The sequence below is a fragment of the Morus notabilis genome, unplaced genomic scaffold, assembly GCF_000414095.1.
Source record: "Morus notabilis unplaced genomic scaffold, ASM41409v2 Scaffold789, whole genome shotgun sequence".
NCBI lineage: Eukaryota > Viridiplantae > Streptophyta > Magnoliopsida > Rosales > Moraceae > Morus > Morus notabilis.
Window position 1 is genome coordinate 107,298 of NW_010364361.1, and position 14,452 is coordinate 121,749.

At 36.4% G+C, this 14,452-nt stretch overlaps 1 protein-coding gene across 1 annotated transcript; it reads right to left on the reverse strand.

Moving 5' to 3' along the window:
* Nucleotides 1-1,446: 1,446 nt before the first annotated feature.
* On the reverse strand, nucleotides 1,447-14,427 carry LOC21406773 (polycomb group protein EMBRYONIC FLOWER 2). Its single transcript, XM_024171103.1, has 14 exons — nucleotides 14,072-14,427; nucleotides 13,536-13,591; nucleotides 12,906-12,970; nucleotides 12,147-12,199; nucleotides 11,812-11,865; nucleotides 11,672-11,728; nucleotides 11,195-11,241; nucleotides 10,937-11,067; nucleotides 10,407-10,680; nucleotides 9,545-9,593; nucleotides 8,951-9,034; nucleotides 7,857-7,936; nucleotides 7,581-7,670; nucleotides 1,447-1,905 (listed from the first exon to the last, which is right to left on the reverse strand). The coding sequence occupies exons 1-14, from the start codon at nucleotides 14,195-14,197 to the stop codon at nucleotides 1,782-1,784; spliced, it is 1,290 nt and encodes a 429-aa protein (XP_024026871.1). The 5' UTR covers nucleotides 14,198-14,427; the 3' UTR covers nucleotides 1,447-1,781.
* Nucleotides 14,428-14,452: the final 25 nt, after the last annotated feature.

The window sequence follows — 14,452 nt, forward strand, 5'->3', positions numbered from 1 at the left end:
TTGATTGTTCTAGGTTTTAAATTAAGTCTCTTTTATAGTTTTTCGGTTAGTCTATGTTTTTTTTTTCCATGAATTTTGGGTCGAGGATTTGAACACAAAACCTCATCATTTGAGACCAGTGTTGATTTACTGTTAGGCAGGTGTTGGTCTATGATCACTTTTACATTACGGACCTTACCAAATCTTTTTTTTTCTTTTTTTTTTTTTGTGCTTAGCTACGGAAACCGAGCAAGTTAATGATGACAATGACACAAATGGAGTGGCTCCAACGAGTAGCACCAAAGGAATTCCGTTATTTGATTTAAACCTACTGCCTCTAAAAGAGGATGAGGGTAAGGATGTAGTGTGATCAGGTTGGAGTCAGTTGTTGCTGCAAAGTTCCGATGGACCAAATCCATTCTTATTTCGGACCTTCGCTTCATCTTATTTGCTTTTTTTCTTTCCTTAATTTGCTCAAGACAAATAAAATACATTGTTCAATTTCAATTTGCTTTCTGATGAACTCAGAGACCATTTGGTGGGACCACAGTCAAATTGGGTGATACACCCAAAAGTTTGGATTTGTAAGTTTTTTCTGTTGTTCTGTACTCTGCCGAGTAGTTTTTATTTATGTTTATGGATTTTTGACTTGTGGGTTTTTATTTTAATTTTTAATTTCCTCCTTTCGTTTGCTTCTTTGTTATGATTGATATATGAATTTAAATCTTGCTTGTAGGGATGAAATCTATGGTTTGTTGTTTGGAGTCTTGAGTGTTTTTATAGTGGTATTTAGTGGTGTCCTGTCATTTATGAGTAAGTGCAGAAAACTGCATAAATGGATTTTGATTTAACTTTTCTACAGTTATAGGTATTCTAAATAGAAAGTATAGTTTGATGAATATATATTAGAGAAAATTAAGGTAGCAATAAGTTGTCCATTTCAAAAAAATAATCAAACTTTTATTCTTTTATTGCATGGCATTCCAATTTCCCACCCAGCTGAGACTTTAGATGGGAAGAATTCATGCCATAACCAAGGGTGAGGCTCAATTTTGGTTGTTTCTAGTTGTTCATTCATTAAATCAAAATCATATCAAATTAAATAAAGTGTGAAAACTTAACTAAACTTGATGAAGATCTTACACTAAAACATGTCCTACTAATATGGTATTTTTTCGTACCCTACCAAAACACACTTGCTTACAAAATATTTTCCTTTTCATTTAAAAAAAAAAATTTCCTTTTCGCCTATGTTATTTGTTTATAATATCTATTATTATTGTCATTTTGGTTTAACAAAAGAATGCTCGAGAACAGGCGGAAAACAAAATCATGTCTTCTACGGCCAAAAGCGCATAAGATAGATAGATATATATATATATATATGTATGTATATGTATACAAACACATTACAAATAGATACGTTCACATGAAATAAATATGTACAGGTAATACATATCTATAATCCACAAGAAAGAAATTGTACATAACAAACAATGGGATTGAATGCTATAGAACAGCGCTCAGCTTTAACACATGAATCATACAATGGTTAAGACCCGGAAGTTCCTTATTATAATCCTACCAAATTTTTACTAATTTGAACTAAATAGTTTTGAGGCCCTAATTTAATCTAAATACAGCATTGAAACGAAGAACCCCATTCGTTTTCTCTAGTTTTGTTAAGAAAAATGTTCCAGCTCCATATCTAGCTCAATGATTTTCTCTTCTAAATGGGAAAAAAGAAAAATCAAGAGTAGAGAAAAGAAGCAAAATGAAAGAGTAAACATACTTCGTTTCATCTAACTTGTTGTTCCATCTGGTGCATTATCCCTGAATCCCTCAAGAATTATATTACAACTGTTCATAGTGCAGGCATCAAGAAGACCATGATTCCAAAGTTTGATCATGAATAACCTCCAACACCTGAGACAAGCGCATTCCGATTTCGGAGACAAGTTAGTATTCTAAATATAAAACAAAGCCATTCGATACTGTCACAGAAAAGAACTCTGATTTTCTGTTATTATGAATAATCATGTTACACGGTATTATATAGCAATTTACAGGAGAAAGAATAGGAAACTAAATAATTCCTAAATCAGGAAACTGCCTAATCCGAATCCCTGAAATCAAGGGATTTCTAACTAATTCTCCTAATCTATTTACAACTCATTTATACATCAACACTCCCCCTCAAGCTGAGGAATAGATATCTTCCATTCCCAGCTTGAATACAAGATCATGGAAACTCAAACTGTTCAGCCCCTTTGTTAGAACATCAGCTAATTGTCGTCCTGATGGAACATAGGACATACACACTAATCCTTCCTCCAATTTTTCTTTGATAAAATGTCGATCAATTTCAATATGCTGTCCTATCATGTTGTATAGGATTATGAGCAATATTGATGGCTGACTTGTTGTCACAATAGAGCTTCATAGGACCTTCCCATTTGATTCTCAGATCATCTAGAATAATCTTTAGCCAAAGTAGTTCGCACAATCCTTGAGCAATGGCCCTGAATTCTGACTCTGTAGATGACCTTGCCACCACGTTCTGCTTCTTGCTTCGCCATGTTACCAAATTGCCTCCAAGAAAAGTACAACACCCTGTAGTTGATCTTCTATCTACCAGGGAACCTGCATAGTCAGCGTCAGTGTAAGCTTCTAGAGTAAGGGTATTGTTCCTTTTGAACAAAATTCCTTTCCCTGGATTGCCTTTCAAGTAATGTAGTACCCTGTAAGCAGCTTGAAGATGAGGTTCTCTTGGGTCATGCATGAATTGACTGATCACGCTCAGAGTATGCTATGTCTGGCCGAGTGTGAGCAGCTTGAAGATGAGGTTCTCTTCTGATCACGCTCAGAATATGAGTCTACCAACTAATCTCTGGTACATTCTTTTATCGACAATTGGTTCTTCTTCAGCTTCTCCCAACTTATGGTTCAAATCCATTGGAGTAGAGACTGGCTTACACCCAATCTTCCCTGTTTCTGCTAATAGATCAGTCAAGTACTTTTGCTGAGATATGAAGATCCCTTGTGTGGAATATGCCACCTCAATACCGAGGAAGTACTTCAGTTTCCCCAGCTCCTTTATCTCGAACTCTCTTACTAATCTTTGCTTCAATTCATGCTTCTCTCTTTCATCATTGCCAGTCACTATGATGTCTTCCACATAGACTAGAAGAGCAGTCACTCCCCCAGTAGCCGAATGCTTAATGAAGAGAGTGTGGTCATCTTGACTTTGTTCATAACCAGACTCCTTCATCACTCTTGTAAATCTCCCAAACCATGCTTTCGGAGATTGCTTTAACCCTTAAAGGGCCTTTCTCAGCTTGCACACTTTGTTACTTGTGTCCCTCTCAAATCCCGGTGGAATATTCATGTAGATTTCTTCATCTAAGTCACCATGAAGAAATGCATTCTTGACATCATACTGTAGTAGCTGCCAATTGAAATGAGCCGCCAATGATAGCAAAATTCTCACAGTATTTATTTTTGCGACTGGAGCGAAAGTCTCCTAATAATCCACTCCATAAGTTTGAGTGTATCCCTTGGCCACCAATCTTGCTTTATATCTCTCCAGTGATCCATCAGCCTTGTATTTCAGTGTGAAAATCCACTTGCAATCAACAACATTCTTCCCTCTTGGTCTATCAACAATCTCCCATGTTCTATTCTTTTCTAATGCACTCATCTCCTCTCTCATAGCCTCCCTTCATTCCCTTTTTGACAATGCCTCAGAAACAGTATTAGGGATAGCAATGGTGTTTAAACTTACAATTAACTTTTTGTGGGCTGGTGACATGCACTTAAGAGAGACATAGTGAGATAGTGGATAGATTGGATGTTTAGTACACTCTCAGGGACCTTTTCTGATGGCAATAGGAAGGTTGAGGTCATCTGTTGGATCAGTGGATGTTTCAACCAGTTGTGTGTGTAAGGGTGGATTAGATCTTACCGTGATTTCATTCCCAAAGCCTGAGTTGGATTCTTGGACTTCGGCAGTTCTGGAGTAGCCTTTCTCCTTGAATACACTTGAGAGAACCTTGGAAAATTGTGAGTGACACTGGCTGGGACAGGAGGTGACACGGGTTCAGTGGCAGAATGGGGTGACTCAGAAGTGGTTGGCTCAGAGGACTCTGGTTCAACAACACGAGCTGGAACTTGAGGAAGATCAAGAGTGTTTAGGGGTTCAAATGACTCACAAGGACTATCTTCCATTATTGGAATCTCCCCCTGAAGAGGGGACTTGGAGAAAAAAGGTTTATTTTTTGTGAAAGTGACATCGGCAGAGATGTGGAATTTTCTAGATGAAGGGTTGTAACACTTGTACCCCTTTTGAGTGGATGAGTAACCAAGGAAGACACATTTGGTGGCTCGGGGATCTAGCTTGCCTCTATGTTGGCTGTGGACATGGACAAAGGCAGTGCATCCCAAGACTCGTGGTGTGAGACCATTTGAGGTTCTAAAGTGAGGATAGAAAGCATTGAGGATTTCTATGGGACTCTTGTTGTCTAACACACGTGAGGGAAGTCTATTAATCATGTATGTGGCTGTAAGAACTGCCTCCCCAATAGGACTTAGGAACATTCCCTTGAAAGAGTAAAGCTCGGGTGGTGTTTAGTAAATGCTCATTTTTCCTCCCAGCTACTCCATTTTGTTGGGGTGTGTTAACATGGGATGAATCATGAATAATGCCTTGTGATTGAAAGTAGGGTGACAAAATTTGATTGAAGTAGTCTCTAGTATTGTTAGTCCTAAAGCTTTTTATTTTAACCCCAAACTGGTTTTAAACCATTGAGTGGAAATTAGGTATAACAATACTCACATCAGATTTTTGTTTTCGAAGGAAGAGCCATGTAACCCAAGTACAATCATCAATCAAAGATACAAACCGACGAGGCCCAGAAGGTATAGTAGAAGGACCCCATATGTCACTATGGATCAAATGAAAAGGATGAGAACTTCTTTTATTGCTAATAGGAAAAGATACACGAGTATGTTTTACCAGTTCACAAACATCACAATGAAACTCAGAAATATCTAATCCTTGAAATAAATGAGGAAACATGACTTTTAAAATCCTAAAAGATGGATGACCTAGGCGTAGGTGATACAGCCAAATGGCATCCTTATTTGAGGAACTAAGAAAAGACAGAGACAAATTGCTCCTAATTTTCTAAGATGATTCAAGATGATAAAGGCCGCTCCTTTCCTTAGCAAGTCCAATCCTCCTCCCCGAGCCTTGATCCTGAAAAACACATAAAGGAAAAAAGTAGCATAGCATTTAAGATCATTGATAAGTTTTTGAATGGACACAAGGCTGGCCGACAGTTTTGGTACATGGAGGACATTTTTAAGGGTAAGGGTAGGTGTGATATGGATATCTCTGGTCCCTGCAACAGTGGCTAAAGAACCATTAGCCACTATAATTTTTCTGTTACTCGGGCATGGGGTGTAGGTGTGGAAGAGTTGAGATGTGGGAGTCATATGGTCTGTGGCACCTGAGTCTATTATCCAAGAGTTAACATAGAATGTTTCTGAGGCATTCATGCAAAATAGAATGGAATGTTTACCTGAAAGAGCTAAAGAACAGGTCCCTGAAGGCTTATCAAGTGATCCCAACAAGCTCCTCAATTTCTCAATTTCGTCCTTGTTGAACCCCCCCGGTTGTTGAATTTTCCTCAGTTTTGGGTTGCACCAGAGATTGTCCTTGTTCTCCTTCCACTGATTTTCTCTACCTAGGTGTTTAGGCGGATCACCCTTTCCTTCTTGGTGATCTGTTTTTGCTACTAAGGCTGACCGGTCCATGGTTGGTTGTTCAAGTATAATACTCCTTCGGCTTTCTTCCGCTCGGATCAGTGAGATTGTCTCTTCTAGAGATAGTGTGTTTCCCTTGCCAATGATTTGAACCCTAACCTGATCGAATTATGGATTCAATCCAGCCAAGAAATCGTATATCCGATCTCTTTCAATGAAGTTCTTCAAAATGGTAGCATCCTCAGGACACTTCATCTCTATCACTCGGTAGTGGTCCAGTTCTTGCCACAGATTTTGCAATAGGTTTGCATATTCCGTGACAGATTTGTCTCCTTGTTTAGTGGCTCCAGTTTTGATCTTAATCTCGTACACTTGAGCATCATCACGAGCCTTCGAATATGTGCGGTGAATATAATCCCAAATTTGCTTTGCATTAGTCAAGAATATACATGTGTCACTGATCGTTGGTTCCATGGAGTCCCATAGCCAGGACATAATCATGGAGTCTTCCTCATCCCATGCTTCAAAGGCTATATCCTTCGTTTCTGGCCCCTTTCCAAGCAGGTGATTAAGTCTCCCCTTGCCCTTTAGGTATGTGCGAACAATTTGGGTCCATATGAGGTAGTTCTTCCCATTAAGCCTGTTGGAGGCTCGAATGTTCTGCAAGTCTCCAGTTTTCTGAACATAATCGGATTCTTCGGATGGGTTGCTAGAGATGGTGGTTTCTGAGGTTGACATGATGAAGAACAAAACACAGCAGTTAATGCTGCCCAAACAGGGATTATCAAAGGAAGAATAATACAGAATGGCAGCGATGAAGGCTAAATCGCAGCAATTAAGGCTGCCCGAACAGGGATTATTGAAGGGAAAATAAGAAGGAATGGCAGCGATGAAGGCTGGAATACACAGAAAAAAAAGAACCCAGACACACAGTAATGAAGGCTACTTGAGAAGAGAAAGAAATCCCAGAAAAGAAAAAGCCCTAGGGCTTTAATACCATGTCACAAAAAAGAACTCTGATTTTCTGTTATTATGAATAATCATGTTACACGGTATTATATAGCAACTTACAAGAGAAAGAATAGGAAACTAAATTATTCCTAAATCAGGAAACTGCCTAATCCGAATCCCAAAAATCAAGGGATTTCTAACTAATTCTCCTAATCTATTTACAACTCATTTACAAGTCAACAGATACAAATTAGAAGTTAAAAGTGACTAGGCACCGAGGATAATTTCCTCTGGAACAAATAAAATAGGAATAGGCTCTCAAATATGATTTATGGATTGAGCAAGCTTTTGAAAGAAAGGCGCGGCTTATTCATAGTGAAGAGTGTTCTTTAGTAGTCCTTTGATACGCGAAATACAAGCTAAATACCCGAGTTAATAAACTGTTCATTCTTGACTTAACACAGTTCACAAGAACGGACAGACCACCACACAGATACAGAATTCTTGCAACTCGTGGATAGTGGAGTGAGCAGTGGAGTGAGCAGAGTGAAAAATTTTCCCAAGAAACCTTTTTTTTAGGATTAGTAACTTTCTAGAAAATGATTGCTATATTGAATAAATAATGTGTTGCACAGCCAGGATATGACTACTATTTTGTCATGAAGAACCTCATCGACCATAAAACTAAGAAGGACAAAGAACAAAGTGAAAAATTCATGGCAATAGTCGAAAAGGTACTCATTGAGTCCAAACTATAATACCAAGAAGTTCAATGTAGGAAATATATCTAAATCCTGGGGTACCATATTTTCTGGTGGCAAGTTTAATAGTAAAAGTGATGTGACGTTTTAATGAATGGGCAAAAAGTCAAGTGGCAACAATACCAAAAAAGAGGTCGAGATGAGATGAGCTCCTGTCCATGAAGTTTTGAGAATGCTTCACACGCCCAGGGAATATGACCATCTGCCAACACCCTGCCACAATGAAAGTCCCAAAGATTAGCATAAAAGATGTTAAGAATTGGAATTCGGTGATTGAAACACTCCGCGGTTTTATCTAAATAGTTTCATATCCATAAGGGTAACCAGAAGAAGAGAGGCTAGCAAAGAAACAGGAATAGAATAAGATAAAAGAAGAGAGCACCAAGTGGCAAGAGATACCTTTGCTTTCTCACAAATGAGTTCCAAAGATGCATTAGTTGCTTTTCATCTTTGGTAACATCCACAAAATCATCAAGCATCTGAGAAGACAACACTTTGATATTAGTTCTCAAGTCGTTAAAAATAGGATATGTGAAGTATCTCATTTGAAAGTGCAACTGGAGGTTAGAATTTAGATGGGAACCAACAAGATCCATCAATAAAAAAGGACCTAAAATCAAATTTCCTTCACCTTTAAAAACCGACCAAAAGTAAAAGACTTCACATCAAATTACTATTTGATGGACCTTTTTTACCCCTATAAGTGACACTAAAATTACTATTTGGTGGGTCAAGAGAACAGAACTTTACGAGCCTGGCATAATGCTCATATATTAAAGTTATCCAAATGTGCTAGTTGTTCTCAATTAAAGAGAAATTTTCAGGTAATCATAATCACCCTCATTTCCACTCTGCGGAGTGTTCCTGACATGCAATGCAAAGAATTAACACTGAAATAAAACTATGGATATGATCCAAAATGCATTATCGTACCCATGAGGGATATGAATTATTCTGTTTGGTTCACTATGCACTGTGCAGAATTTCATATAAGATCCTCGAAAAAATGTTATATTACCATAGAAAATAATTGAATTTCAAGAAGCAACTTAGATTTCCAAACTCACATAAACTTTGCTCGAAGGAAGCAAGAAGAGAAAGATACATAATCCATTAAATATTCGTTAAACAAATGTTTAATTGAAGTCGTTCACATATATTCCATAAGAGCACCTCACTTTTCATTTCTTCTTAAGTGATTGCCTAAAGCAGTTGAACCTAAGGCTTAATCAAATGGGTGGCCCAGGACACATGTATAAGAATTTGTTATGATTTTTTTCCATTGTACGGCATTGCTTTTTAGTGCTGACTAAGGATACAAAGTTTTTTTTTTTTTTTTTTGGGTGGGGGAAGCAAGAATCACGCGCCGACTCTGTTTAAATGTTTAGTATATGAGATGAATAGTCCGGTAGAAAAGCGTGTTCTGTTATTGGGACAAGAATTTCAATTTAGAAGAAGATGCTAAAAGAGTGTAGCATATTCATCAAGCATACCCTTGTATCTTCAAGATCTGCAATGTCATCATCAACTTCATCTTCGCTATCTCGATCTGAAAGCACTTGCTCTAATGCCATAGGCTTAATAAACGAGAGAGAAAAACAGAATATTTAGTTAATTCAGGTCACAACGAAAGAAAAATAACAACGAAATAAATTGAATATAGCACAAATTGGGGACCGAAATCCACATATCAGACATGTTTGACAAGCATCTCAAGTTTAGTAGTTTACTTTATTTACAAGTTTTTTAAAGAAAAGGAAGAAAACCAGAAAAATGACAACCAAAACTAAGTGCAATATAAACATTATTATCCAAAACTAAGTACAATTAAATGATGATTACACTTCAAAAAAATGATTAAGATTTCATTAAAAAAAATGATTAAGATTTTCTATTAATGATTAAGATTTCATTTAAAAAAAATGATTAAGATTTTCTATTAAGCCTCGAGTTAAATGAAAGCTTTATAAAGAAACCAAACATTGAATCGAAAACAGTAAAGATAAGCAATAAATAAGCAGAAACACAAGTCTTAAGTAGATTGAGGAAGAAAGAAATTGTCAAACAGATCTGAAGGTCGAAATCACCTGAACTCTATGAGAGTGATAGAACTGTCGTTTCTGTAGGAGTGCTCGGCTGTACAAAGTTCAGAAAAATATAAGAATGGAAAACCTCAAAGATTTATATTCCTGAAAGAATAGCAATCTCAAGGTCAAGGAAGCAAGATTTTGCACTAAACACAACTTAAAAAGTAACGTTTAATTTTTTTTCTTGGCAAAAAGTTGATACCAAAACTAGAAGATAATTCACATAATGACTATCAGTGGAATAAGGTGGAAATTACAAAATGCATGCAACTTCCGACCTTTCTGATCAAAGTTGAGGATATTACACATCTTTTCATGATTTCTGATTTTAAGTCCAGCTTGTAGACTTCTGCACATTCTTTCACTACTCTAAATAAAATACATTTATATAACTCCTTCAAAACCAGTATTCACCAGATGTGTAGTCTAATATATAAAATTCTCATCTGTTTTAGTTTTGTGGCCATGAACCAGTTCATCACCAGAAAAGTTATTTAACCCTACCGTCAGGTAGACTTTGGTGTAATCTAGTCTCGGGATGCTACTGAAACTAATTACCTATTTAAATTAAGAAAATATATAATAATACTTCTGATTGGTAACTAAAAACTGCAATTGAGTGCGACAAAATAGGGGGTGAAGGGCATTTAAATGCCAGCGAGATTCTTTTGTAGATGAGAGAGCCATCTTGACCCATTTGTAAGACAAATCATATGCTAGCATATATACAACCTAGCACACGGTTGCTATCTACATTGGAAACGAAGTAATTTGAAAGAAAAATAAAAATACAAGAAAAGTTGAGAAAAGTATCTGGAATACAATGTATATAACTAGCAAAATATAGCATTTCTTAACATACTTTTTAGGGTCTGATCGCTCCATTGTCTTCTTAGTTTTAGGAGGGAGGGGAGGATCAATTCCCGAAAGAAGTTTGACAGAATCAAGGTCAGCAGACGTTTGCGCCATGGCGATTGTGATGCCCAGAACATTGGAACTTGATGCAACACGTTCTATGCACTCAATGGAACTTGGACAATCAAAACCATAATTTTCCCAGCCTCGTCTCCCATTCTGCATATCTTTCTCGCCACAAAATGGCTTTGAAAAATTTTCACCTTTACATGGTAGAGAGTCTGGAAAGAAGTTATATTTAAGTCTACTAGAAAAGACATCTGATTGTTCATCTATCTCAACAACTAGTCAAAACCATTCTAAACTTTTATCAGAGGGACAAGAAAATGTATCAAAAGTGGGTTATTGGCAAAGACATCTGCTTTTGTTTTTAAAATAAATCAAAGATCTTAAAAATAGTTTCTTCCAAGGTCAGGCTATCCTAACTATGAACTAAACTCGACCTAACCCTGAGGATGCATCAGAAAAGATAGTTACCACCGTTCTCCACAAGTCCCCTGAGTATGCCTTCACTAGCAAGTCTAGGCGAGTCCAACTCCAAGAATTGCACATCAGCAGTCGTTTCATTTTGAACAAGGTTCGTTCGCCGGCGCTTTCGTGGTCTTGAACTGCACAAATGATTTGTTTCTCTTCATGAACTCTCAGAATTTTTAACTATCTCTTTTAGTAACTGAACAAAGAACATATAGGATAGCATCCAAAGCCGTATGCTGTACCCAGAGATTTGAAACCAACCATAAGAAGAATGTTTGTAGTTGTGGGACTGCTCTGTCTGCTATAGTCTGCGTATAAATATCACCAAGACAGGATAAGCGATAAAATTGAAAAATAAGAGAGAAAAAATAGGTGACTTGTGAATTATAAAATTGGAAGTGTTTCTAATTCAGTACAACAGTACACGGGACCAATACTAGCAAGCGAAACTGAAAAACTAGAGGGCACATCTCAAGAAATGACGGGAAGCATACATACTAAAGGAAGTTGAAATTTCTCACGGTCATTATCCATAGAAACATAGAAGGGAGACAGTATAGGACCCACATCTAAAGGGTCCCTGAACAAGAGAACCTTGATTAAAGATTTCATGTTAGAATTTATAACGAATGCTTGGTTTCGTACAAGTTGTTTTGTCCACGTTAGACATTCTATATATTTTAACCCACAACAAATGTATCTTCTTGGACTAATAAGAATAAAGTACTGAGTACTCACCTCAGATAACACATCAATGTTCACAGAAACGTTCACTGCTTGATACTCTTCAGTCACCTACAAAATAAATGTTTCTTGACTAGCCTTCAACCAAAAAAAAATGATGAAAAAAACAGTAAATTGATCTTAAAATTACAAACCCAAAACTCAAAGTTGAAAAGGTCATGTGAAGAGCACAAGTGAAAACGCAAACCCTGCAAGGAAAAGAACAAGTTTTCCTTCAACATCATGCTAAACAAGTAACGAGAATTTACAATGGACAACAAATTGTCTATAAATGACAAAGGGGAAAATACAGGAGTCACAAAAATGAAATTCTGAAGAATAAAGAGAGTATGGTGAGTGAATAAACAGTACTTTTCTGAATAAAAGAATTTAAATACAAGCAACCGGCACGACAACATTTTAAGCAACAAACAAGTCAGCCTCTAACCTTTTAAGTTGTGAACTAGAAAAATCTCAGATTTGAAAATACCTTAAAGCTTGCACATTGCATCAAGCAAAACGGACAAGAAAAGTCTTCAGTAACTGTATTTTAAACATATTCATGTTATGGTTAGTATAAAAATGTTATCAAGTCCGAAATCCAAGTATGTCAATTAATAGAAAGTACAAAAAAAAAAAAGAAAAGAAAAAAGAAAAAGAAAACAGCAAAACAGTAATGTATGTATTAAAATCTTTAGAAATTGTCATTACTTGAAACCAACATTACTCTCAGCTCATCAAGGAATCAACCAAGTAAGTGGTCTCCCATTCAAGATTTACACAAAACTCAAAAGATGCAACTGAAACATTATTGATAGCAATGCTATTTTTGGTTACATAGCAATATAAGTCTTGATATCATAACTCTGTCGCATGTGTGTTCTCCACTCAAGTCAAAGTTTACAACTTAAGTCCTAGTGTACCCTCACAATTAAACCAAGTTGATACACCAAAGGTTCGACTTTTTTTTCTAACTTAACCAAATTATTCTACCACAATACATTTTACCAGCAACCAAACTCTTACTCCCTCCACCGAAGACCTTGGGGTTGATAGACAACACCCACATTGTTCAGACTTACTAAAACATAAATAGTTTCATAAAATATATCCTAAGGGGCCAAAAGAGGGAAACAAATAAGTAATTTGTTCGTATGGGAGCACTTCATACACAAGTAAGTTTAGTCAATATTCAGTAATGCAGAAAAACAAAGATGTTAGACATTGTGAGGAAAAAGACTCTTCATACCTTCAGTCTTTCGTAACATATTGTTACAGTCCTTATAGTTAAATATTACAGTTCCACTGCTCAACCTACGAAATAGTAAGTAGCAAAAGATATATTAAAAGCCCAACAAGTATGAAAACCAATCATTAGAAGAGTACCGCAAGGAGGGGTCAAGCCAAATTAACAATATTCTAATAATTTGACTTCGGTCGTTTGAGAAGAATTGTCCTATGCCATAACATAAAAGTGGAAACATAACATGGCATTTACTCTATGCAACAATGATTTTGAATAGCTGTAACACAAGTTTGAGATAAATTAAAATTCTCGCTGTCACACCTTCAGTCCATCCCAACATCATTGTTACGTAGAATGCATGTCATGTTACACCAACCACTTCTACTGGGTTGTTTGGTACATATAATCAAAACTCAAACATGATTCTGCTACCGTGTTTTCCTCTCACGAAGAATTTGCAAAAAAATTCCCGCCAATAGTTCTCTCACAAAGAATTTGAATCAAAACCCAAATGATGGTTCAAATACAATTCCCAAACGGCCCTAAATGTTACGGTGTAAGATCCTTTGCCTAATAATAATAACAATGAATAAGATACAACCGTAAAATATGTATTTAAGATAAAGCAAATACCTCCTTTTACGCCTTGCTTGGATTTTGTAATTCAAACATCTTCGAAGAAACGAAGGCTGTTACAGATAGAAATCTTCTGAATTAAACGCAAAATGATGTTGTGTTGATGAATAAAGAAAAATCCTCTCTTTTTTTTCCTTCTTTTTTGTGAGACCCAATTCGAAGCTAAGTTTTCTACTCCAGAAAACCAAACTTCAAAAACAAACTTAAATTATTAAAATCCTATAATCGTACAACCACCAAATTCACACTATCAAAAACAAATCTTTACCACAACATTTTCATTGTAAGGAACCAAATTACAGAAAATACCTCTTATTTTTTCCTTTTTTTTTTTTGTGTGACCCAATTTAAAACCACCAGAAAAACCAAACTTCAAACACAAATTTAAATTATTGAAATCCTATATATAATAATAGTACGAACACCAAATTCACACTTCCAAAAACAAACCTTTACCACAAATTACAGAAACTTCGATCCAAAAGAACACAAAAAAAAAAAAAAAACGAGCAATAATAAGAAAAATTAATTACGTTGTCTGAGGCACGGCAACGGAGAATATTGTAGAGCTCAACAGGCTTGCAATAAACGAGAAGAGTCTCTTCGACGGCGACCGCCTCTTCCACCGATAAATGCACGCATGAATTTTGGCGGCACATCTCGTCCGACAACGACGAATTCCTCAAAACGACGTCGTAAACAGGGATTTTTGAGATTCACCTGTTTCGGTGAAATAAACAATTAAAAAAAATTAGCTTTGTGCGACTTTGGTCGGAATTCTTTTTTAGAAAGTAGAGGGCGAAGGGTGAGAGATAGCTCGCCGGAAGTCCAGGGAAAAATCGTCGGAGAGTTTGTCAGACCCAAAGACTCGGGAATGCTTCTTCTTATTTTAGGGAGTTTTTTTTTTTTTTTTT